General features: G+C 36.3%; 1 protein-coding gene across 7 annotated transcripts in view; it reads right to left on the reverse strand.

The window, feature by feature from the left end:
• Positions 1-519: 519 nt before the first annotated feature.
• Positions 520-27,713, reverse strand: part of TTC8 (tetratricopeptide repeat domain 8) — a 55,918-nt gene continuing 28,724 nt past the window's right edge. For 5 of the 7 annotated variants that reach the window (XM_011949442.1, XM_011949439.1, XM_011949437.1 and 2 more), the window contains 8 exons: positions 26,276-26,361; positions 22,115-22,202; positions 18,041-18,151; positions 8,290-8,429; positions 6,748-6,922; positions 6,020-6,142; positions 3,409-3,492; positions 520-1,217 (listed from right to left, as the gene is read on the reverse strand). In XM_011949442.1, coding sequence (XP_011804832.1) covers positions 1,101-1,217; positions 3,409-3,492; positions 6,020-6,142; positions 6,748-6,922; positions 8,290-8,429; positions 18,041-18,151; positions 22,115-22,202; positions 26,276-26,361 — 924 coding nt within the window. In that variant the 3' untranslated portion in view covers positions 520-1,100. The remainder of the gene's footprint in view (positions 1,218-3,408; positions 3,493-6,019; positions 6,143-6,747; positions 6,923-8,289; positions 8,430-18,040; positions 18,152-22,114; positions 22,203-26,275; positions 26,362-27,713) is intronic. The other 2 variants (XM_011949436.1, XM_011949440.1) reach the window with 2 other exon arrangements.

The raw sequence follows: 27,713 nt of genomic DNA on the forward strand, positions 1-27,713 counted from the left end.
AGCTATCATTCCTTGAATTCAATTTTTTTGTTCTGTCAGCTGAGTACACAATTTATACAAATCTGAACAGAATATAAGTATCTATCAAATAGTTTTCCTCAAGTTAAAAAAAATGGAAAATAACATGGAGATCCCAAAGTCCAAAGTATGAGTTTGAGTGGTCCTGTCCCATTCACATTATTTCCTTGTGTGAACACTGTAATGAGTGTTCCACTAAATAAGGCAGAGAAAAGTTCAAGAGCCTTTCTAGGACTGCTATACCATGCATGGTACTGGAATATCGCTCACTTCCATGCTGTGGCTGACCAGAAGTGGGACTCCTGGCCTACGACTCTACTTCTAATCTGGATATTCTTATATTAATAATGTGACATCCCATAAATCACTTTTTAGGAAAAAGCAGAATTGGTGGTACATCATTTGAAATAAAATTAAAATAATGACAATTTCTAAGATTACTGAACTTCTGTAAAACCTGTTTCACCTGAGATGACTAAAATAAAAACTCATAAAAAATAATGAAATCATGGTGTTATACACACTGATTTATTTTAAAACTTAATAGGAAGTCACAAAGTATTTAATAAAAATAGTTTTAAATACACTTTTAAAGTCTAAAGGAAAGTCTCTATTTATAATCCTCCCACCTCCACCTCCCAAGTAGCTGGGACCATAGGCACATGCTACTACACCTGGCTTAAAGGTGCAGTTTTAATGGCAGATTTCAGACTCCTTAAGCTACATGATGGCTAATAGTCAGCTTAAGGCCTTAAAAAATGTACATTTATAAAACATTGAGGGAATTCACCAAAATGTTTTGTAAACATTATAAACAAACATCTACTATACAATGTGGGAGAAAGTTTCATGATCTATTTAGAAAGGTTTAAATCCTGTATTTTATATTATTTTATAAAGTTACGATTACTATGAAATTTGCATTATACATTCTGTGTCACCCTTATATATCACCTTCACTAATATCAAGGACAGGCTTGTAAAATATATGTATTACACTATATACATACATACACAGACATAGTACTTCTTTCCCCTGGCATAATGCCTCTTCATAAGAACATATGTGGTCTCAGGAACAATCAGAGCATAGCAAAATGCTGCCTTAATTGTTTAATTAAATGTTGTGTGTCCACATGGTCTGGAAATGCTGCTTCAGACTTCTGCGCAGCAACATAGCTTCTCTGCAGATCTCCAATCTGCAAAAAATACAAGAATAAGACCATAGAATGAGATCAGAAAAAATGAATAAGGAAGTAAAAAAGAATATAAGACATAGTGTCTGCATGCTGTAGAAATTCAAAGGGTTCCTTTTTTTTTTTTTTTTTAACAAGCCCACAACCGACATCACAACTCAAAGGATTCTTAAAGGCGAATTGCTTAATTGTGCTACTTTGATTTTAGAATTCTAGATTATAATTCCATCTTGAAAAGTATGTGAGAAAGATAAAATAACCAATTATATAAACAATTTACAGCTGTCTGGTAATGAATTTAGAAACCTATGTTTTCTTTTCCTGTCACTGATGATAGTATTATAAATGTAAAATGATATTTGCATGCTGAAACAGCCAGCTCTAGATAGCTCAGAAAACTCAGAGAAAACTATCTGTAAGGTACCACAAACAAAAACATATTTTGATTAGAGTTGTTACCTTTTAGACAGAAAATTTAAGCAAAAACTCCTGTATTTAAGGCATAATAACATGTTTTGAGAGGTTTTAAGTGGTGCTGGCACAATAATGTTGGGAAAATATCTGGTTTTAAAAGTTTATAAAGCATGTCTCTGCTTTTCAATGAACTTGATATAAATTCCCAAAGAAAAACACACATACTGTCTGAATGCATCCTTTTTATTGATACATAATAACTTATATTTATGAGGTACATGCAATATTTTGATACAAGCATACAAGGTATAATGATCAAATCAGGGTAACTGGGGTATTCGTCACCTCAAACATTTATAATTTCTTTGTGTTGGGAGTATTCCAAATCTTCTAGGTATTTTGGAATATACAATAAATTATTAATTATAGTCTGAGTATATCTTCATTCATGGATATGTTCTAAAAAGGAAGGGCTTTTTGGTGTATATACTCAAAAAATCTAGATAAATTCTGGTAGATTTCTGGTAACAATATATATGTATTAAAACAGAAATTAAGTTCCCTTTTTTAAATCATAACACTTCTTTTTAATATATTGTTTTCTGTTACGGAAGTGTAGCCTTTTGCTTAAAGAAGATATCACATTTGAGTTATGTATTATTAAAATGTGGTGCTATTCCTGAAGGTAAGCCAGCCTTCTTAGGGGTTTAACTAAGCAGTAGCACAGTGCAGTGGGAAACACATGGACATCATTGGGATCTGGGTGTGAATCTGAAATCTACCACTGCCACAGGACGCAGAAGTCTTTCAACCTCTTTAAGCCTTGGGTTCCATTAGAAATTAAGCTGCTTGAGGTACAGGTTTTTGTCTTTTACTCATCATTACATCCTCTGTGCCAAAAACAGGGCCTGGTATATAGCAAAGGCTCAATAAACAGAACATCGGTCATGAAAAAAATGAGTGAGGAAGGCAGGGTAGTTGGGAGAATTAGAGAAAGTATGTAAAGCACCCAGAACAGTGGTTGGTACTTACGGGTGCTCAATAATTACAACTCATGAATGACAGCTTATTTTATTTTCAATATAGAAATGACAGTGTAGATGACTTCATATTTATGCTATGAAAAATAACATCTTTATAAATATCTTACAGTCTATCAAGACCCTAATTTACATCACAAATATTTTTAGCCATTTCCTTATTCTCAAAACAGACTCACCTTCCAAGTACAAGCTAGTTATCAGATGTCTTTTGCTTGTTTTCTTATTGTTAAAAATGGCATGTGGTTCCCTTTAGCTTTTGGATACTAACTGACTTGCAATACAGTATTAAGTTTCATTTCCCCCATATTTTTCATAGCTAAGATAGCTTTCACATTAGAATATCACTAATTTTACAGCAATTGTACCAGAAACTTGGTGGCAATATGATCTACTAATAATACACAGGATTTTGTTGCTGTAAAAGCCAATAGCTAAATACTTCCCAAACCAGGAGTTATTAAATGAGAATTTCTTCAATGACTAAATGCCATATTTCAAAACATAAAATAATTCTATAATCTATAATGGAGTTTAGTCAATATTCAGCAATAAATTAAAAGTTTTAAAAACTGTCCCTTGAAGTAAAGATGTATAAATAAATATAGTAATTAAGAGTTTTAAAAGGTCATTTCTTTCAGGAAGATGAGGTTAGAATTTCCTTATTTATCTGTACATTTTTTAAAACCAAGAAAACAAAAAAGAAGAGATCAGATGAAAAATTATTAAAGAAAGAATACCTTATCAGAGATTGTTGCAAAATTAAAATGCGGTTCATACATATGGGGTGCTAGAGATGATGCAGTTTGTAATAGTGCCCTTGCCTGTGTATAAAAATAAAGAAAAGAAAAACCAAAGGCGTATGAACATATATCAGCACTATATTTGTGATTTTTTTTTTTTTTGGTAAAAGAATTCTTTACCTATGACAGGACTTAATAACATGAGTCTGTGATAAATACAGACAACATTCCTCATGAAATACAATTAACCACTGATACCTTGCCAAAATTATGTTAATAATAAATGCTTCACAAAACACAGAAAATAAGAGAACTGAAAATTCAGAGTACATTTAAAGTTATTTGGGAACCAATGTTCTCATAAAGTTTGTATTTCAATATGACATGCAATTTGAAATACAATCTTCTCAATACTACAACTTTCTTCTTAATCTAGTTTTTACTGATGTTGATTGACTAAGCAGGCTCTAATTACCTAACAACCAAAAAAACATTGTAAATTTCAAAGCCCAAAATTCTGTGCTGGATGACAGTGAGCAACTATTTAATATAGTGCCGATCAGTTTTGTTAGTGAGACAGCAATTGAATATGACAAGCTTTCTGTTCTCTAAGATACTGAAAATATAACATTCACATTTTTTTTTGCGATCATAGGATCATATAATGCAGAGACCACTGATTAGCATGAGAGGCTTATACATTCATTAAGACCACAAATTCAACATTACAAGCTGCTAACAACCCCTCAACTTGTAGCTACATCTAAAACTTCTATCCATGACCCTGAAGACAAATTTGTATATCTTTTTAAATGGAAAACAAAGTGATATCAGTTCATATAGAATGACAGATGTAATTTTTAATAAATGAAGTTCATATTATGAAATCTTTCACCAAAACATTTCAAATCAATTGTATGCTAGAGAAACTACAATAAGTAGGAGGAAAAGAAAATCACCAACATGGGAACAGAGAAAAATCACAAAAATCACTTGTTTCATCATATGAATATAGGCAAAGTTCCTGACAAACAAGTGTCCATTTTAGAACAGCCTGTAAACTACAAATCCATCTTCCTTCCTTTGGGAGAATTTATGCAATAAAGGTAACATCCAATGACCTTTCTTTCCTTGTTGTTGTTATAAGTTTATCATTGTGCTTAGAAGACCAGACTAATGTACTGGCAATGCTGTTCGCCACGTCTGTGACCTTGGGCAAAGTTACCCTCCTCAAGCCTCCGTTTCTTTATCTCCAAAGTGGGGAATGTAATAATATTTGCCCTTGATCGCCACTAATATTGTATGGACATATTTAGTATTTTAAACTTTTTGTTTTACATATATCATTATAATAATACAATTTATTAAGCATCTACCATGTGCTCCATACTATGCTTCTACTATGCCAAGTGCATGATCTAATACAAACAATCCCTTCAAGTCACTACTGTTACACTCTATTTTATGCATCGTCCATTCATTCCACAAATATTGACTGAGCACCTACCATGTGGCAGGTACTGTTTTTGACGCTGGGAATATAACAGTTACGTGACAGATATGGTCACTCTTTTCATGCAACTGACATTCTACATCCTACACATAAATATGAAAATATCTGATAAAGTGGTAAATACTGTGAAGAAAAAAAGTAAGAGATGTGACAGCACCCAAGGGCTCTTTTAGACTGATGGGGGAGATGACCTTTCTAAGGAGCTGGCATTTAATCTAAGACCTGAATGACAAGAAAGAAATTTGTCATTGTAAGATCTTAAGGAAGAACACTCCAAAGGCCCTAAAGGAAGACAGAGCACTGTCTGCAGAGCAGCAAGGTAGCGACGTGTCTGCAAGTCAGCGGGAAAGAAGGAGTGGCAAAAGATGCGGTCTGAGAGGGAGCCAGAGGCCAGGTCACCTGGGGCCTCAGGCCATAGGCATGGTTTCAAGTCCAGATTTTATTCCAGGTTCAAGGAGAAGGCACTAGAGGATTTTAAGCAAAGTAGTATTAAACAGTCTTCATTAAAAAAAAATCTCTCCGGCTGTCCTGAGAAGAGTGTATCACAGAGTGCACTTACTTGCTGATGTAAGTGGAAACGAAAACACCAGCTAGGAGGCTCTCATAGTAGTCTACGCAAGAGATGAGGGCAGTCTGAAGAAGGGTTGTGGGAATGGAGAAAGGTGGCCAGGCTCAGAATGTGATGGGACTCTGAGGTCAGAATGACAGGGCTTGCTGAATATGATGTGGGCGCAGGTGTGGCAGGGGGAAGCAATAAAAAAAGAGAGGTTTCAGGGGTGGCTCGAAGGATTTTGGCTTGAGCGGTTATGTAGTAGACAGGGGATGGTGACTGGTAGAACAGTTCACTAAGATAGGGAAGACTGGGGAGGCGCAGATTTGTCTTAATAAAATCAAACATTCTATTTTGGACTCAGAATGGTTAAGTAACTTGTCCCAAGGTCACACAGCTAATACGCAACAGAGCTGGGATTCAAATCCACGCCTGTCAGATTCTAGAGCTCATTTAAAAATAACATACGCTGTAACGCTACCACACATGACAGCTTTTCTCTGAAGAAAGCAGACTGCCCAGCGTGCTGCTGCCAGTTCACCAACCTGTTCAACGTGGCCCTTCCGCATCTCCAGCACAGCCAGGTTGTTGTAGGCCTCAGCATGGTTGTTGTTGTTGACTAGAGCCAGCCTGAAGCACTGATGAGCCAAATTGGTATCTCCTATTCCCTACAAAAGAAAGTCCATGTTCACACCCATGGGTCCATTTACTTCCTCCTCCCTTCTTTCCTCATAGATATCTCTTCTGCTACCAGACAAAAAGCATCAAGTGCCATACAATTATAGAAGTCAACGTGAATTCTACATGAGTGGATTTAACCTGAGAATATAAAATAAGCCACAAGGACTCCTAGAAACTTCTAAATTTCCCCATAAGACTACAACCAACCTGGATTTAGGATAATTCCTGAAAATTTCTTCAAACTAATTCTTTTGTTTGTTTTGAGACAGGGTCTCACACTTTGTCACCCAGGCTGGAGTGCAGTGCTACGATCATAGCTCACTGCAGCCTTGACCTTCTAGGCCCAAGTGATCTTCCTGCCTCAGCCCTCAGAGTAGCTGGGATTACAGATGTGCACTACCACACCCAGCTAATTTTTTAATGTTCTGTAGAGACAGAGTCCCACTATGTTGCCCAAGGTGGTCTCGAACTCCTGGGCTCAAGCAATCCTCTTGCTTCAGCCTCCCAAAATGCTGGAAATACAGGCATGAGCCACTGTGTCTGGCTCAAACCAACTTTCTATAACAGAAATCATATCAGAAAGACAACATACCACAGCTACATGTCCCAAGTTGTACCAGACATCAGCTGCCTCTTCTTCATTTTCAGCCAAAGAAAGGGCACGTTCAAATGAGGTCAGAGTCATATCATACTGCTGGGCATAGAAGCAACACAGCCCCAGATTGTTAAAAAGCTGGCCGTTATAAATGCCCATCTGCAGCAGTCGCCTTTTCAAAAAAGAACACACAAATTTTGGTGTCAGACCAACTTTGTAAGTTTTAAGACATATATATATATATATATATATATATATTTTTTATGTAGTTAAAAATGAATTCATCTTGTGATTTTTGATACTCCTTAAGATTATAAATACAACATGTTATAGTAAATGAAAAAATGTTTAAAGCAAATACAAACAGCTATCTTTTATAATGGTACTAGTCACGGGGAATGTGTCTAGAGACAAAGAAAAACAACTGATCTAAGTTTTCTCCCCAAATGCTTTGTTAGAGAACCAAAATAAGAAATAGTCACAAAAGGTAAAGCCCACACACTTCAGCTTTATAAAGCTTTGCTGCCCATAGGGTAAATTCCTAAAACTCAATCTGAGGACTGTGTTTAGCATTAACCTCTACGTTTTCAGCTGAGTTGGAACCCGTTTTTGGCTCGCTGCACTTTGTGCTTCAGCTGTGTCTACTGAACTCCAACGAGCTTCCACTGAGGAAGACAAAACCATCAGTGGATCCTCACATTATCCACTTAGCTTTCACACTGCAGCTCAAGAGCCCCATTTGCTTCCATGCATCATTAATCCCATGGGACAAAGGACAAGCGAGTTCATATAAGCAAACGAAAATCCAGCCCAGCTGCTGTGAGAAACCTATGACCCACTTTGGGGGCTGGGGAGTAGAGTTAGCTGCAGGTGCACAGAATAGTGTTCTTATTATTACATTTTATGCCTCCAACACATATTTGGAAAGAACCCTTGTCAGCTGTCAGTCATCTCTTTGTATATTACCCAAGGGCTAAAGAGGAAATCAAAATTTAAAAATTAATTTCAGAAGTCATATGTAGAATGAAATAAGTACTTAAAGAAGAATCAGTGAATATAATTTATTTAGACTGAAAAAAATATTTGGACAAGAATTGACAATGCTGCCCAAAACAGGTGATTCTGTTTCAGGTCCTTATCAAGGTTCAGAACATGGGGCCAAATGCTCTTTGCAAATCTTTTCACCTTTCAATTTCAGTGTCTTTATGTTTACTGGTATTAACGGAGGCAGTGATGATTATAAGTTTTAAGTAACTATTAAACTGTTACTGGTTGATGACAAAATGGCTAATGCATACAATGACAATGGGGTTTAAAACTCAGTCAGTTGTCCAGTGTGTTTCTGCAACATGCCAGACATCTGCATGTTTCCATTATTGGATGTCACTTTAATGCTCATAATACATCTTGGTGTTGAAATTTTAGTTTCATAAAGACATGGCCTATATCTTATTTTCTCTATACTTTCATTTCATCTTTGTTACTATTTTATCAATATTTCAAAGGAAAGTAGTTCTACGAATTGGATGTGAAGTGCACCTGTAAAACCGGAGAGCTATTTCTGGCTGATCAGAATAGAAGTGGTTGCTTCCAATGCATGCGATGGCTTCCACATGAGTATTGTCTTGTTTCAAAACTTCTTTGTAGTATTCGGCTGCTGATGACATATTGTTCATTTCCTATTCTCCATCAAGAAAGAAGAGCAATATTTTATTAATACTGGACAAGAAATTATTTTTTTCTGATTTAAGTCCATTCATTAAATAAGTATTTATTGAGAGGCTACCATGTGCCAGACTCCATTCTAGGCCCTGGGGATACATCATGAACAAAAAGAGAAAGTCACTGTTCTCAAAGAGATGACATCTGGTATGAAAGGCAAACAAACATGTAATAGAAGGTTAAGTGCTGTGAAGAAAAACAGAGCAGGATAAGGAGAGAGAGAGAGCAGGGAGGGTGTGCTTCAGAAGGGTTGATGGAAGGGGCCACTTCGGAGAAGGTGCTATTTGAAGAGACCTGACTGAAGTGAAGGATCAAGTCCTGAGCATATCTGGGGGAAGCTCACCCTGGGCAGAGGGAAGCTCACCCTGGGCAGAGGGAAGAGCAAATGTATGAGCCTGAGAGGTTACGAAGGTAAATGAGGCTGGAAAAAGGGAAAGTGGCGCAAAAGGCAATGAGAGGCAGCCAGGGCCTTTGTCAGCCATGGTGACAACTTCAGATTTTTTTTCTAGTTGAGAAAAATCCATTAGGAGAGGAATAACAATCAAATTTGCATTTTGAAAGAATAACTTGACTGCTGCACGCTAGACATACCAAAATAGGAAAGCGTGGCAGCAGGAAGATCAAGAGTCCAGGAAAGAAAAGACGGCAACCGAGACCAAGCTTAGAAATACATACAAAATGAAAAACTAAATAAACCTTCTACAGTTATTATATATTCTTTCTAAAACACTGATAATCATAAATATATGCATCTAATGTTATCAATGAATGTTATATTTCTCAAATCCACCTTCAAGGCCCAGTTCAGGCTCCACATCCTTCACAAAGATTTCCCTAATGCCTTCACTTCACATAGCTGTCTTCTACCTCTCAACTTCCATGGCGTTTATTATGTGAACTTGTTCTCATTATAGAAGGACTCATACTTTTTGTTAAATTTTAATCATATCAAATATAAGAGACTCTACTGATTGTAAGAAGCACCACACAGTGATTTTTTAAACAGAATTTTTATTTGATCCTCGCTGATATATTTAGACATATTCAAACACAGATTGTATCACAGATCACTCTTTTGCATACTTTATATAAAGTACATATACATAAGCAAAATAAATTAAATATAGTATTCGTCTTTCACAAGAAGTATCAAATTCTTCTGAATCCCTTTTTGATTTGGTCATCAATGGCCAGGTGTTTCCACACAGTATTGTTCTATGCAATGATGATACAGCATTTCTTTATAATTAACAAACAGCAATTGTATACATTTATGGGATACAATGTGACATCTTGAAACATGCATACATTGTGGAGTGAGAAAATCAGTCTAATTAACATATATATAGCCTCACATACTTATTTCTTTGTGGTAAGAACATTTAAAATCCACTTTTAATACTTCTTAAAAGTGCTCCACTATTGTCTCCAAGATTTTCTTCCAAGCTATGGACAGTCATTCTGTTATGCTGATACCTGTGTTTTCTTGATCTTACCAGCAGGTGTCAACAAAAGCTTTCAGGCAACAATCAGTAATAATTACCAGGTTTACCATGCTCCCAAGAGTAATTACCCAAGTTTCCATATAAGCAGACTATGACAACTACATGGCAACTGCCACTTGGCCACAAAAATAAAAAGATGCTATCCATTTTAAGATGCACCTCAAGTTCTGAGATGTTAAAATGTGAAAAACAATGTTTTTAGAGTCCATGAAATATGGTAAATTCCTTCAGAGCAAGATCATATCGCGTGCCATTTCTTAGCACAAAATTTAGTGTTCTGGAAACTGAAAAATTAATAAGCAAGAATTAAACAACTCTAAAAAATGTTCTTAGCTTCCCATGTTTCCATTAGAACAGAGGTTCTCAAACATTTTGGTCTAAGATTCATTTTAAACTGTTAAAAATTGCTGAGAAGTAGTTTTGTTTACATAAGTTATATAGATTAATACTAGAAATTGCAACTGAGATATCTTTAAACATTTACTTATTAATTCATTCTAAATGACATACATTAAACCTACTACCTGTTCACATACATAACATTTTTATGAAAAATAATAAGCTCTTCTGAGTGGAGAAAGTCTGTGGGTTGTACAACCATGTGTGTGACAGAGTAGATTAGTCTGTTTAACACAGAGAGAGAAGGTCGTTAAGTCCTTTTGAGCATAGATCTAAAGCCAAAAGCTCCACTTCTGCCTTTATCTATAATCAAGCTAACGGTCTGGCCTCCATTTGTCTAAATCTTGTATCTCTCTCTCTCAGCTGGTTCTCAACATGGAGGAACAGGGATGTAACTTATCAGTCCCATAAAACCCTAATAAAACATTCACCAGTTGACCCAAATCTATGCTTTATAGATATTTCTTCATGTGCTTTATATTTGAAATTCTTTTTCAAAGCCAACAGCATTCCACAGTGCTAGGCTTCAGTGCTACTCTACAGCTTCCAAAGGTGGCAATGCCCAAAGCAAAGAAGGCTCAAGCCTCAATAAGCCAGTTGGTTCAAGACTTTGGGTTCTATAAAATTACTTTTGAATATTTGTATACTTAATTAATGGACACAGAAATTGATTTATGTAATCTCGAGGAATTTTAGACTGAAACACCTATTGTACGGACAACCTCATATGCAGTTTTTCAATTAAGTTTTATAAACTTATAAAATACGTGCTTATGCTAAATAAATGTAAACCTTACAAAAGGGTACAAAATTAAAAGTAAATGCCCTGTCCCCAAATTCCAGTAGGCAGAAGCTCTGTTAATAGTTTTTTTTGTATTGTTCAGGGAATTTTGTTCATATATAAGCATATATATGGGTGTGCATATTTTAACCATAAACAGAATCATTCTATACATTTCAATATACAGTTTATTTTTTCACTCAGTGTCTTGACTCTTTCCATATCAAAACCAAAAGCTTTACTTCATATTTTTAAATAATACTTCTGCATAGTGTTCCATCAATAGAGATCATATTAAACCAGTCCCTTTTTGATCAAGCATATGTTTCCTTTTTTTAACCAAAAAACATACTATAAAAACACCTTTGTACAGATCTTTGTGCACTTGTATGAAAACAGCCTTAAGGAAAATTCCTAGAAGTAATACTGCCAGGTCAAAGAGCATGCACATTTTAAAATATCATCAATAACTGCAAAAAGCTTCCAAATGTTCATACATGGAGCTTGTTTCTCTACACCCTGGGCAACCCTAGATAACATAGAACTTCTTCATCTTTGCTAATCTGATTGAATGAAAAATGGCTTATCATTGTTGTTTTAGTTTTTTATATCTTTAATTACGACAAAGGTTAGGCATTTAACACATCAGATATTATTTCTATTTCTCTTTCTGTGAGCTGCCAATTCCTATCTTTTGTCCGTTCTTCTATCCTATCCTATCTTTTGTCCTTCCACTATTGTGTGTGTGGGAGTCTTGGGTGGAACACTGCCCTCTGGGACACAGGAGAGCTGGAGGCTGAGGTGTGGCTCAAGAATCCCTGGGCATTGACTGTGTTCTATTCCAGATGAAAAGAGCCCGTGTTGATGTGGACCATAGTTCAAAAACACAGGAAGGCTCACTGTTTATAAACATTCTCTTCAGAGGAAAAGTTTAGATGGCTTAATTAAGTTCTTCCAAATAGGTGTCACCAAGCCCTAAGTACTAAACGGGGGCGGTTTAGTCAACGCAGCTGGAACTTGGTGGTTGTCTCAACTCTGTGGTGATCTTTCATGGAGAGGGTGAGTGGCCGCTGTGTGGGCTGAAAGGAAACAGCCTAAGGAAAAGCCACATCATGACATGGAAATACCTCGTTTCCATGTTTACATTCTTGACTAAATAGATGAGAATGTGTGTGTGTGTGTGTGTGTGTGTGTGTGTGTGTTTAAACCTCCCAACTTCAGCAATTTTTAAGCAATGTGTAGTGTGAGGAGATCAAAAGCAGTCTTTCGTCTGTCCCAGGTATGCCAACTGTTTTCCCTGTTTGATGTTTTTACCTTTTGTTTTGTTGTATATGGATTTGGTTTCTATTTTTTGTTTTTGTCATATAGAAAATTTAACTTTGACATTCTCAAATTTATCAATCTTTGTTATTATGGCTTTCTAACTTTGTGTCATGATTAGAAAAATCTTCCTCATTCCAATTTATACAAATAATTCATCTGTGTTTACTTCTGGAAATTTCAGGGTTTCATTTTTTGAAGTTTTAAATCTTTAAAGTTTTAAATCTGGCAGTCATGAATAGTATAAATCATTACTCATCCAGCTCTATTTTTAAACTATTTATTAAATAACCAAGTAATGCAATCGGCTTAATAGGCCATCTTTATCACATCTTAAATTTTCATATATATGAACACACATTGATTCTTTATTGTTTCTTTATTTTTTTGTTTTTTTGAGACGGAGTCTCGCTCTGTCACCCAGGCTGGAGTGCAGAGGCACAATCTCGGCTCACTGCAAGCTCCGCCTCCTGGGTTCGCACCATTCTCCTGCCTCAGCCTCCCGTGTAGCCGGACTACAGGTGCCCCCCACCGCGCCCGGCTAATTTTTTGTATTTTTAGTAGAGACGGGGTTCCACCGTGTTAGCCAGGATGGTCTCGATCTCCTGACCTCATGATCCGCCTGCCTCGGCCTCCCTAAATGCTGGGATTACAGGTGTGAGCCACCACGCCTGGCCTATTTTGTTTCTTTATTCCTTTATCAGATTTGTTTAAATTTTACTAGTTCTAGAATAGATTTTATTAATGTAGACTTAAAATAACATTTTCAAGTATATAAATGCCACTTCAAGTATATAATAAATTTGGTATCAAGTGATTTTTACAGTGGTTCTTTTTTATCCAATTCTCAAAATGTCGATACAAAATCTATAATTAGATTTTTAAATTATTATTATTATTATTTTTGAGATGGAGTTACACTCTTGTTGCCCAGAATGGAGTGCAATGGCATGATCTTGGCTCACCGCAACCTCCACCGCCTGGGTTCAAGCAATTCTCCTGCCTCAGTCTCCCGAGTAGCTGGGATTACATGCATGCACCACCAAGCCAGGCTAATTTTGTATTTTTAGCAGAGACAAGGTTTCTCCATGTTGGTCAGGTTGGTCTCAAACTCCCGACCTCAGGTGATCCGCCCACCTCAGCCTCCCAAAGTTCTGGGATTAAAATACAATAAAATAACTGCAGAAAATGAATGCTGCAGTAGTTTTCAAATCTTGTTTTGCATCAGAATCAATCACCTAGTGAGCTTGCTAAAAATCCAGATGCCTGAGTCCCAGCTTCCAGGACTTCTGATTCAGAGGAAGAGGATCGGTCATGCTTCCCATCCACTCCCAAAGTAATTTCATACACAGTAAGGTTTGAAGACCCCTAGAATAACATTTCCAGGGTAAGGATTTTAATTGCAAATGCCTTTCAACAAAGAACAGCTAAAATTAAGATCTGTCTTTCAAATGAATAAACAAAATACCTCAAGAAAAACTGAAACAACCAAAAAAGAAATCTGGCAAGGATAAATCATTTTAAACAAACAACGAACAATAAGTAGTTCAACATATTCATCCTAAAATAGACAATATTTAAAAAGATATCTTCAACAATGAAAGATACATAAAAAGAAGAGAACATAGAGGAATGGAATTCCTCCAGCCAGGGACAAGCATGATGTATGTAACAAAAACCCTACAGGCATACACAGTGCAGGCTGCAATGCTAAAACCAATTTACTGATTAACTGAACATCTATTGTCACATAAAGAGAAAAAGAATACACTGGAAATCTGACTTTGGTGTGGTAAACCTTGACATAAGGGAAATTAACTATGCAAATTCAAGGCAAAAGACTGAAATACTGCCACCAACTATTTCAAGTCTGTGCTTAGTCTTTGATCACTCTATTTGTGCATGATTTTCCCTACAACTGAGAGGCTTTCCTCTCCACTCCTTTCTTCCTTCAAGTGTACAGTCAACTTAGAGCAGGGAAAGGTTGAGAAAAGGAATCCGCTCCAGAGCTACTCCATATCACAGCCACAGCAACAGTGACTGTAACAGAGGCTTGGAAGGAATTCTTCTGACCAGCAACCATGCAATAAAGACGGGATAGTTCTCTAGCTCTTTCTGCTAGCACTTCCTACCTAAGAAGACAAGGGCAAAAGGGCTGAAATGAGCAGAAGGCAAGGGCCTAAAGGTCAGAGCTCCAATTGCACTGGCATAGTCACCACCAGAACAAGCATGAATTCCACTGGTTTAGGTTGTTGGTCAAAGTTTTATTCATACTCAATTTAGAGTCCAGAGTATTTTTATTGATTGATCAAAGTCTTCTATTTATACATTTATAAAAATTACATTTCAAAAGGAAATCATAGTTTTTCTAGACGACGTTAAAATACTTTTATTTAAAAAGTAATGCATGTTTATTATGGAAAATCTGGAAAATACAGAAAGTATAAAAAAATCATTCATACACTAGCACCTAGGTATAGCAGCTATTAATATATTCCATTCTTTTCTTTTTTTTTTTTTTGAGACGGAGTCTCGCTCTGTCGCCCAGGCTGGAGTGCAGTGGCACGATTTCGGCTCACTGCAAGCTCCGCCTCCCGGGTTTACGCCATTCTCCTGCCTCAGCCTCCCGAGTAGCTGGGACTACAGGCGCCCGCCATCTCGCCCGGCTAGTTTTCTTTTTTTTGTATTTTTTAGTAGAGACGGGGTTTCACCGTGTAGACCAGGATGGTCTCGATCTCCTGACCTCGTGATCCACCCGTCTCGGCCTCCCAAAGTGCTGGGATTACAGGCTTGAGCCACTGCGCCCGGCCTCCATTCTTTTCTAACAACATGATTTCAAAATATCATACCTAGCATTTTCAAGGAATTTCAAGCAAACAGAGATGTGTCTGTTCAAAGATATATTGGAAGTCCTAAGCAATAAGACATATTTTTAGAAGTGGTAAAATAATTGAAAGGAAGAGATTAAACCACCTGTATTTGCAAATGATGATTGTTTTATTTACTTAGAATATCCAAGAGGACCTGTGAACAAGATCTTAAAATTTAAACAGTTGCTAGTATCAAAAAAAGTTTAAAAAGTAATACATTCCTATCCACCAGAAATAATCAAATAGAAAATACAAGAGAAAAAAAAAAGTAAGGATTCCATTCATAGTTATACCTAGGAATACACCTGCATAGAAAAGAGTTAACATAGCAGGCCTGAGACCAGTATTCTTAGAAAGGCCTGTATCTGGGAATTTGACTGGTTCTCTACATTGACATGAAACTTCCCCCAAATCATAAGCGTAGCTTGCTACACCTAACCTGTTTGTATAAACAGTGTGGTTTGTGCTGAATGCCTGTTTAATTCTGGGAGTGTTTGCTGTGTGATAAACAGTGTGTGATTATATGACCAGCATCCAATAGTAACCATGGATACAGAGTCTCTAATGAGCTTCCCTGGTAGACATCACTTCTCATGAGTTGTCACAACTCGCTGCTGGAAGAATTAAGTGTGTCCTGTGTGACTCCACCGGGAGGGAGCTCTTGGAAGCTTGTACCTGGTTTCCTCTGAACTTTACCCCAAGAGCTGTTTCCTTTTACTAATTTTACTTTGTATCCTTTTGCTGAAATAAATCTGAGTCCTGTCAGTCCCAGTAAATCACTGAATCTCAGCGTGGTCTGGGGGACCCCCAACACACCATCTTTCTAGAGATAATTACAAAATATTCACTGAAGAACAAAAAAAGACCTAAGTAAATGGAGAGTTATATCATGATTGAGAATGGGAAGAAAGGCAGCCCACTCACCCACTCCCCATCATTCACACAGTCAATGTAATTCCAATCAACACACCTCCAGGGATTTTTATGGTTCTTGATAGGCCAATCCTGCAATCACTATGGGAGAGCAAAGGGCCAGGAAAACCAACTGTAAACAAGAAGAACAAGGTGGTAGCATTTGCCCAACCTGATATCATGAATTGTTGTAAAATGATAGTAATTAGACAGCAGGGAAGATATCTCAATGGTACTTTTCATGGAATTTGATGACATGAGTAAAATTTATAAGCATGAAGCCAGGAGTTCAAGACCAGCCTGATCAACAAAGTAAGACTTCATTTGTGCAAAAAGTAAAAAAAAAATTAGCTGGACGTGGGGGCACAAGCCTATAGTCCAAGCTACCCAGGAGGCTGACATAGGAGGATCACTGGAGCCTAGGAATTTGGAGGCTGCAGTCAGTTATGATTACGCCACTGTGATCTAGCCTGGGCAACAGAGTGAGAACCCATCTCTAAATATATATACACACACACACACACACACACACACACACACACATACACACACACGCATATATATAGAGAGAGAGAAAGAGAGAGTATGTAATGTAATGTCAGTATCAATTTTTGTCCATTTGTGGTAGATACATTTTGGGGCTTTCTATTCTGTTCCATTGGACTGTTTGTCCATTCTTATACCAATGTTATAGCAATGCAAGAATCACCTAATGCACCATCTAAGAAGGGATTAATTACCAGAATATAGGACTCAAATAACAACAAGAAAACAAGCAATCCAATTTAAATATGGACAAAAGACTTGAATAGACATTTCTCAAAAGAAGACATACAAATGGCCAACGGGTATATGAAAACATGCTCAACATCACTAATCATCAGGGAAATGTACATCAAAACCACAATGAAGTATCATCTCACCTCAGTTAGAAGGGCTATCATCAAAAAGACAAAAAATAACAAATGCTGGCAAAGATGTGAAGGCAGGGGAATGAATGCTCATACACCATTGATGGGAATGCAAAGTAGTATAGTTGTTATGGAAAACAGTATGGAGTTTCCACAAAAAAACTCAAAATAGACCTACCATATGATCCAGCAATCCCACTGATGACTATATATCCAAAAGAAAGGAAGTCTGTATATCAAAGAGATATCCCATGTTTACTGTAGCACTATTCACAACAGCCAAGATGTGGAATCAACCTGAGTGTCCATCAGTGGATGAATGGATAAAGAAAATGTGGTATATAGACACAATAAAGTAATATTGAACCATAAAAAAAGATAAAATCCTGTCATTTGCAGGAACATGAATGGAATTGGAAGTCATTATGTTAAGTGAAATAAGCCAGGCACAGAAAGAAAAGTGCCACATGTTCTCACTCATGCAGTAGCTAAAAAAGTGAATCTCATGGAAGTGAAAAGTAAAATTATGGTTACCAGAGGCTAGGAAGGGTGTGGGGAGACTGGAGGATGAAGAGAAGTTGGTTAAGGGGTACAAAAATATTTAGACAGAAAGAATAAGTTCTACTATTTGATAGTACAGTAGGGAAATTATGGTTAACAATAATTTACTGTATATTTCTAAATAGCTAGAAAAGAGGAATTGTAATGTTCCCAACACAAAGAAAAGATAAATGTTTGAGGTGACAGATAACTCAATTACCCTGATTTGATCATTACACATTGTATACAGGAATTAAAATACACATGTACCACAAAAATATGTCCAACTATGGTGTATCAATAAAAAAAAATAATAATAACATGAATTACCTCATAGATTCTTGCAATTCCACAGAGCAGGGTTACTTCTCCTGGAAACTTATCTAAGCCTTGTTTGAAAAGATTTAAAGCAGTCACAGGTTGATCCAATGAGATATAAACCTAAAAACAAGATACATTTCAATAAAAGTATAGATTCTTAAAATAATATTTGTTATGACATTTATAATTATTGATTAGTAACAAATTATCTCCTAGATACTACAGTAAAGAATTTTCAGTCGGGCATGGTGGCTCACATCTATAATCCCAGCATTTTAGGAGGCTGAGGTGGTTGGATTGCTTGAGAACAGAAGAAGTTCAAGACCAGCCTGGGCAACACGGTGAAACCCCATCTCTACAAAAAAATACAAAAATTAGCTGGGCATGTTGGTATGTTCCTGTAGTCCCAGCTATTTGGGAGGCTGAGATGGGAGGATCACTAGAGCCTGGGAGGTCAAGGCTGCAGTGAGCCGTGATTGTGCCACTGCACTCCAGCCTGGGTAACAGTGAAATCCCGTCTTTAAAAAAAAAAAAAAAGAAGAAGAGGAAGAAAGAATTTTCAAAAATGTGCAGGATTAATTTTCAATAATGATGTTATAGTTTTATCTCTACATGTTATATATAAAGCATTCATTCATTTATTCTCTAACAAATGCTTACTGTGAGCTTACTATGCCAGAGACTGGCAATAGTAACTAAACAAGAACGAATCGAGGGAAAACCTTTTTAGGATAGAACAGACATGAGTATGTCTATAGGCTGGCATTAAGAAACCAATTAGGAGACTGAGGTTAAAGATGCTGAATAAAGAGGAGACGACCCATGCAACAAGGCCTGAGAGAGACAGGCAGTGGACAGGCCCCTCCAAAACAAGAGAGGACACAGGTTCACGAGGTCAGGGAGTTAAGCAAGTTAGCACATAATGGCTTCCCCTTCATTAGCAATTAATAAACTATATACTTAATAGGAATTTCTAAAACAGTATTACTATTTTACGTGTGACAACATAAGATTATGACACTTTTTTCATGATTTTCGATCCACTTTCTAAACAGTAAGAGTGTGTTTTGAGAAAAAACCCAAAGGGATACAACAGAAAACTAAAGTATTTATCATTAAAGTTTGAGATTAGAGAGAGATATGGATAATAACTTTTCAGTTTTTACTTATACACTTTTGAACTGTACAAGTTCTATACTTTAAAAATATAACAAATAATATATAATTAGTATTTACATAATCTAAAAGGTTTAATTTTTAAATTAACAATTAAGAACTTTAAAAAACAACGTTCTTAAAATCTGCTTGATCTCTTTCCTTTGTGTATATATATAACATATGTAAATATATATTACATAAAAATATTTATATTATATTACTATATAATAGTATACATTATAATAAACATGTATAGTTATAATATATATTTATATTATATATTACATATTTATACTATATGATTATATATGTATATTTTTATATATCTATAATTATAATTTTATATATTTTTATATAAATTAAATATATTGTATTAATATATAAAAATATATACACACACATATATATACATTTCTTTTTTAAAGAGATGGGTCTCACTATGTTGCCCAGGCTGGTCTCAAACTCCAGGACTCAAGCAATGCTCCAGCCTCAGCCTCACAAAGTGCAGGAATTATAGGCACAAGTCACCATGCCAGAGCTCTTTCACTTTTTGACTTTTAATTTCAGGGTACATGTGCAGGTTTGTTATATAGGTAAACTCACATCATGGGGAGTTTGTTGTACAGATTATTTCATCACCCAGGAATTAAGCCTAACACTCATTAGTCATTTTTTCTGCTCCTCTCCCTCCTTACACCCTCTCAGAGGCCCCAGTGTCTGTTGCTCCCCTCTATGTGTCCATGTGTTCTCATCAGTTAGCTCCCACTTATAAGTGAGAACATGCAGTATTTGGTTTTCTGTTCCTGTGTTAGCTTGCTAAGGATAATGGCCTCCAGCTCCATCCATGTTCCTTCAAAGGACATGCTCTCATTCTTTTTCATGCCTGCATAGTATTCCAGTGTATATGCACCACATTTTCGTTATCCAGTCTGCCACTGATGGGCATTTAAGTTAATTCTATGTCTTTGCTATTGCGAATAGTGCTGCAATGAACATACGCGTGCATGTGTCATTGTGACAGAACTAAAATCTGCTTGATCTCTATTACATAATGACCATCCATTCACACATTAAACAAAAACTGTATATTTTACCTCTATATAGTTGTGTAGGGAATAATAGATTTAAACAAATCAATTTATAGAAAAACAGGTGAAGTCATGTATTTAACAAGAGTTAAATAAAAAGCATATTTTTTCAACGACATAGTGAGTGATTATCAACTAAGATGATAGTCAAATAGTATGACTTCAGCCTTAATTTCTAGTTCTTTCCAAAAAGTTTGCTGTGATGCCTAGAAACTTCTTTAAGACTTTAAGTGTAGGCTGGGCATAATGGCTTACACCTGTAATCCCAGCACTTTAGGAGGCTGAGACTAGAGGATTGTTTGAGGCCAGGAGCTGGAGACCAGCCTGTGCAACACAGCAAGATTTCATCTCTACCAAAAAAAAAAAATTATTCAGGCACAGTGACCTGTGGTCCCAGCTACTCAGGAGGCTGAGATGGGAGGACTGCCTGAGAGTGGGAAGTCAAGGCTGCAGTGAGCCGTGATAATGCCACTGCGCTCCAGCCTGGGTAACAGAGTGAGACCCTAACTCAGAAAAAAAAAAAAAAATTGTTTAAGTTGAATATATCACATATAGAAGATAAAGTTAGATACCAGATAGTTTCAAAAATTTTTGAGAGTCATTAAAACATACTAAGACTAGCACAGTAAATTTATATAACTTTCATTTTGCTTCTTTTTCATATGTTAATTTTTATTCCCATATTTAGGAACTAGTAGCACTTCCTTTTATATCTCATCTTCTTTTGAATCTCCTTTACCACATTTTATAATTTAAGAAACTCTAACAGATAAAGCAAAATTATGTCATTACCACCACTTGTATTTTTCTTTCAAAATAGCCTCAGTGAGGGTCAAGAGGTAACTTTACCCCACTATTGAAAATTCTGGCCAGGCATGGTGGCTCCCACCTGTAATCCCAGCACTTTAAGAGGCCGAGGCAGGCAGATCACTTGAGGCCGGCAGCTCAAGACCAGCCAGGCCAGCATGGTAAAACCCCACTGCTACTAAAAATACAAAAATTAGCTGGGTATGGTGGCAGCTACTTGGGAGGCTGAGGCAGGAGAATCACTGGAATCCAGGAGGCAGAGGTTATAGTGAGCTGAGATCATGCCACTGTACTCCAGCCTGGGCAACAGAGCAAGACTCCATCTCAAAAAAAAAAAAAAAATGCAAGAAAATTCTAGGTGGCCCTATCATTTCTGCTGTGGCCGCAGGTGGCACTGCAGCAGTGAGAAGGTCTGGAGTCAGAAAGACCTGGATTCAAATGCTAACTCCTAACCACCAAGTGACCCTGAAAAACTTACCCCTCTTTAAATTTAATTTTCCTTAAGAGTACAAAGGAAATGATAAAACTCACCTTTGCAAGGTTATTGTGAAGGTTAAATTAAACTGCATATATAATGAACATGATAAAATGTTTTACACTGAGTAGGTGATCAATAAAGGAGAAGTATTATTTTTATTATTATGCCTCAGCCGAGTAACTAGGAACCTACGTAAACACAGTCCCTGTTCTCTACTGCATGCTCAAGTGGGATACAAATGTACTGTAGAAAATAAGGCCTCACTGGGGCCTGTTATCTATGCGAGTAGTGAGCCTATGGTATTTTCTCCTGTCCTAATGGGCAATCTTTCAAATGGGTCTTCTTATTTTTCACGACAATTAATTTCTTATGAGACAGTTACCCTCCATATGTTCTCATTTTTTCCCTTGCTCTAAAGAAAAACAAGTTAAATCTAAACATAGTAACTTGCCAAATATTCCTGAGGAAGCTGTTTACTCTCCCCATGCAATGGCCAGAATTTAAACATTTATTCTGAGAAGGCAGATTTCACTCAAATTAAGATTTACTTACTTTTGCCAAGTACAGAAACGTATCTACCATTTCCTGCTGCTTCAGGGCTGATTTAAACTGTTTTTCTGCTTCACGATACATTCCCAACCTACAAATAGCAATTTTAAGAATTAGATATTCAACTTAAAAATAAACACTACATCATACCCTGAGGATGAATAGAGACAAATTATAAGAGGAATATAAGCACATACCAAGGAAGGTAATGTTGCACATACACATAAATTAACATGTTTATTTATACAGTTTAGCAATAAGTTTCCTATCTCCCATATTCACTGGCTTCTAACCCCAAAATGGTATGTAAGGAGTCTGTCTGAAGCCTAGTCACAGCAGGACTAAGATAATAGCTGCTAGTAAGCCAGGTCACATCAGTTCACCACCCAAAGAGCTTATGATCAGCTGGACATATGGCAAGTGACCTGAATAAATGCTTAGAGTTTCCATATTATTGGAAGAGCTGAAGGATGACATTTATTTGAAAACATCTTCTGCTCTGAGACAAAAGCACATTTTTAAAAGCTATCTTTAAAAGTTATTTTGACCGAGTAATAATTAACACTTGGTTAATATAGTTATACCATTTTATTATTCTAGAAATCTTGTTTTCCCTTATTAGATATCTGATACTGATTGTCCTAGTCTATGAATCTGAGATTTGCTCCTTGCCTAAATATGACTGTCCTGATGTAAGTAGTGCCTACCTCTTAAACCCAGGAAAGAATTTGTTGCCACTGATTCAATCATTAAAACACAACTTTCAACAGGTCTATTCATTCATGTCCTGAATAGACCTGTTAGGCTTACTCATAATCACTCATTTTTAGCTATCTGAGAGCTACTCAGCTACGATAATGTTTCATTTTCTGAAATAAAATCAAAATGATACACAGTATGCTCTGTTGTGCTATTTTCATTTAAAGGTTTGAAAGAAGAGCTTTGATTATTTTTCATAACCTAAACCTTAAGCATTGGTGTGGCTGATGCCCACATAGCTACTGGAGGCCTTGGGATGAAACTGGTTAAAGGCTAAAGGTCAAAGAACTCTAAAGTTCTGAAAAACAACATATTTATGTACATAACATCAACTGAACATGAAAATCTTTTTATTTCTTTTGAGATAGAGTCTCTGTCACCCAGGCTGGAGGGCAATGGTGGGATCACAGCACACTGCAGCCTTGCCCTCTGGGGCTCAAGCAATCCTCTGCCTCAGCCTCCCAAGTAGCTGGGATTACTGACATGTACCACTAGGCCTGGCTAACTTCTGTATTTTGTTTTCGTAAAGACAGGGTCTCACTTTGTTGCCAAGGCTGCCTGCAAACTCCTGGGCTCAAGCTATCCTCCCACCTTGGCCTCCCAAAGTGCTGGGATTACAGGCATGAGCCACCGTGCCTGGCCGTGCATGCAAGTCTTAAACACGTTGACTGAAATACAGTCACTAAATTCCATTAATTTAAAGTATCCATGAGAGTCTGTGTATTTTTATCTAACTTGTTTCTTTCTAAAAATCATTTAAAAGGTATTACAATAAAAAGATACATATAAAACAAGAACATGAAAACAGAAATAGATTATTTTAAAAACAATGGAGATAGATAAATTTAAAAAATAAAAATATAATCAGAGATATTGAGCTACATGAAAGTCAAAGAACCATGTTTTTTTATTACTACAGCCTTAAGAGATAACTTCATCTAATACTATCAAAAAGTAATCTACCACATGAATTCTTGTGCAAAGAAAATGGAGCACGCCATGTTCAAAGAAAGTCAAGGCAAAAAACATCAGTCAAGTTCATAAACACCAGCCAATATCACAGAGTCAGAGTCCAGCTGCCAACTTTTTCTCTCCAACTTAAATTTAACAAAATTGTAAAGTGTCAACTGTATGCTTATTTCTTAAAGGTAAGGAGATGAAAAATGAAGAAAGTAACAACCATGTCCTTAAAGCAATGATAATCAAAGAATGAAACAAAACATGTTCACAAATAAATTTAATCATATTATGGTCAATCAGGAAAAAAAGCGCTTTGAGAGCACAGAGGAGGTTCAGGGAGATAGTAAACAGGCAAGATTTCAACAGCTAGATGTGCAGGGAAGAGGGACATTTCCAAAATAAAATTAAACCATGAACATAAGTACATAGGCAGTAAAGTACACAGCAGGTTAGGGAATGCTGAATTTGGTTTCATTGAAAAGGATATAACAATGGGAGTACGGCTGGATGCAGTGGCTCATGCCTATAATCCCAGCACCTTAGGATGCCAAGGTGGGAGGATGGTGTGAGGCCCGGGGTTCAAGACCACCTTGGGCAACATAGCAAGAACCTGTCTCTATAAAAAAAAGAAAGTTTTAAAAAATTAGCTGGGCACGGTGGCATGTGCCTGTAACCCCAGCTACTTGGGAGACTGAGGCAGGAGGATGGCTTAAGCCCAGGAGATTGAGGCTGCAGTGAGCCATAATCACACAACTACACTCCAGCCTGGGTGAAAGAGCAAGACCCCATCTCTAAAAAATAAAATAAAATAAAATATTATACAAAATTACCTTCAGCCTATGTGTATAAGGTTTACATGAAACACACATGAATTTCATCTTTAAACCTGGTCCCATCCCCAAGATATCTCATTACATATATTCAAATATTCCAAAATCTGAAAAAACACAAAATCTGAAACACTCTGCTTCCAAGCATTTCAGGTAAGAAATACTTAACCTGTAATTATTTACTGGCCTCTCTTCCATTCTATTGTAAACCATTTGAAAGAAGGGACAATCTAATCTTTGTACTCCCAGTTCCTGGCAGAGTAGCTGCCCATTAAATATGTTACTGAGTGAATGAATGTGTAAACGAAAGAATACTGAATATGTCATAAAGATGGGCAGGTGTTAAAGAACAGAAAAGAAGGATAATTTAATATGACAAGGACCACTCATTTAAATGCCATCATTTATAGATGGCAAAAGCAATTAGAGTTTTGCTTTCCTTTAATTATCAAGCATTTCTGAAGGTTTTGCTTGGCAGCTCAAGATTTCAAGATTGTCTCCAGGAATTCCATTCATAAGAGTTTAATGATATAATGGTCTAAAATTACCTTTTAGCAGAAAACATGTTTTCCATCTAGCAGCAGGAAAAAACACTTTGGAGTTCTATGTGAAATCTCTAAATGGAAAGTAGTCTTAACTTCAATGGCAGAACAATAAACATGCTTTTTATCCCATTTATAGTCTTCTTTTTTCTCACAGTACTTGAATGACAACTGAAGCTTATAAATATTGAAGTGTGTTCATAGTAACTGAAGTCTACCCTATTTTAATAATAAAAGATATTTATATTTATAAAATAGAATTGTTGATTTGTTTCTGTTTTTCCAAATGTTCTATACGCATTTCAATATCAGCAACAAGTTTCAGATCTTATTTACTAGTTGCTATATAAATATTCATAAAATTCATTATGATTCTTCTGATCTTTCAGTTAATTTGCTTTAAAATACATTTAAACATTAAGGGAATATAAGAATATTCAGGTCCTAGAGAAACAATATGGAATTGTGGAAACAGCAAGATAATTGGCATCAGAAAGTGAGCTCAAGTTCTTGTTCTGCCACTTACTGTTTATGTGAATTTGGACAAATCACTCTATCTTTGTGAGGCTCAATTTTTCTCATCTGGAGAAAGGACTAACAATAGCCACTATCTCCAAGGTGCTGTGAGACTTAAGTGAAATGGTACAATGTAGGAACAAAGTATCTCTTAACTGTGAAGTGTTTTACATATGTGAGGCATGGGTGTAAATAAAAGATTTGATTACCAAGAGAACAGAAGTAGAAATCAGCAGACTTGGTTCTAGTCCCTAGTCTGTTACTCACTAGCTCCTGATGCAAATTACAACCACTCTCTCGGCCTCAGCTTCCTCATGTGAAAAGGGGAGTTGGGCCTGATGGTCTCAAAGCTTCCCTCTCCCAGCTCAGAAGTTTTATTATTCTAAAGGTATCAATTCTTATTACTACCCTGTGATTGTTAAGTAAACGCTTTCTCAAGTAAGCCAAAGACCTAGTTCTCATTTCTTCATGGGAAAATCTACCCTCCAAAAAAGTATCAGATTTGAGACCTAAAATACATGGCCACTTCTAAGCCCTTCAAAAATAATGAAATTTACCTGTAGTAACATTTTCCAATCTGTACCTTCCACCACCAGTCCTTGTACTGAGAATGCTCTGTGGAGAGGGCAGCCAGATCCAAAGCCTTTGAAAACAATTCATTTTAGATTAGTATTTTCTTTTCTAACAATAAGCAGTCAGGAAAATAAATAATGAAATAGACCATATAATTAGCACCAGTCAAAATGTGCATTAGAAATCAGACAGAAACTCAAGTTGCTCATGTTTCCAGATGGCCCCACCAATTTTCGCTAATCAGTTCCAGACCAGAGGGCTAATAGCAGATGAGATAAAAACACTCATCAAAGGGAAGCAGATGTACAATATATTTGAATATAATTTTAATATACAAGACACAAAACTGATATTAAAAAATGCCTAAGTTTTTACCCACTCCCCCTGACTTATCTACTATATAATGATTCAAAATGCCTCCAAACTCCGTGGCAGTCAAGTCTTTGGTGTGTAAGCCAGATCCAGGGGCAGTGTCCACTATCAAGACAGATGTAGAAAAAGAAAGAAAGATTAAGAAAGCAGGTAGAGAAAAGATTTGGAAAATGGAATCATGAAGAAAAATGAAAGGAACTTAAGTATTTGGACGACTGCTGTCTTCAACAACTGTCATTCTACTTTTCTGATACCACCTTACATCCCAGTAAATTCTAAGCAGCAGACTCCCCTTTGTCGAAAACTGAAAAAGATCTTCTCTTCAATTGCTTTCCTATTTTACATTTGTTTATCCCATATCTTTAATACTCTCAAGTTTGTTCCCTCTATTGTTTATTCAAGATTAGACAAGAGGTGACTAAGTAAGAATTAGAATTTTATATAGAGGAAGTAGAAACCATTTTTGACAAAGGGAAAGCAAATCAGTCTTTGCAGAAATTTGAAGCTCAGACAAAGATGTGATTAATAGAAGCTGGGGCTACTAGTTAAGAGAGAATTCTGATTTTTTATAATACTATTTTTATCTCAAGGCTGAAAATTTTTTATTCTTTAGCCAGTGTTAACATAATCATGATATCCAAGAGCTCAGTTAAAGTAACTCTTAGATTTTCAGTTCTATTATCTCAAAACACATCCCAGATTACTGTCCACTTCTTAATATCAACTCTTTTCTGAAATGAATGTGAGAAGAGTTCCTTAAATCTCTTACTGTATAATTAATTATTTTTCCTTGTGTTCCCCATCTTCTCTTTCTCCAGGGGAGATCTCTAAATATGCAAACTACTTATAAAGAAATGGTGACACCATGCTGAGCCTCTAATGGACTTGAAAAATCAGCATCTCTACTTGAAAGCTATGAAAATTAAAAACAAGCCACACACTACTTTCATATGCTTATTATTCTCCCCCACCACCCTGTCCCCAGCCAGAAATAAAAATGAAACCAAAAAAATGAGGAGAAAAGTATAACTTCAATTAGCATTATTTTCA

The sequence above is a fragment of the Colobus angolensis genome, unplaced genomic scaffold, assembly GCF_000951035.1.
Source record: "Colobus angolensis palliatus isolate OR3802 unplaced genomic scaffold, Cang.pa_1.0 Scaffold3, whole genome shotgun sequence".
Lineage (NCBI taxonomy): Eukaryota > Metazoa > Chordata > Mammalia > Primates > Cercopithecidae > Colobus > Colobus angolensis.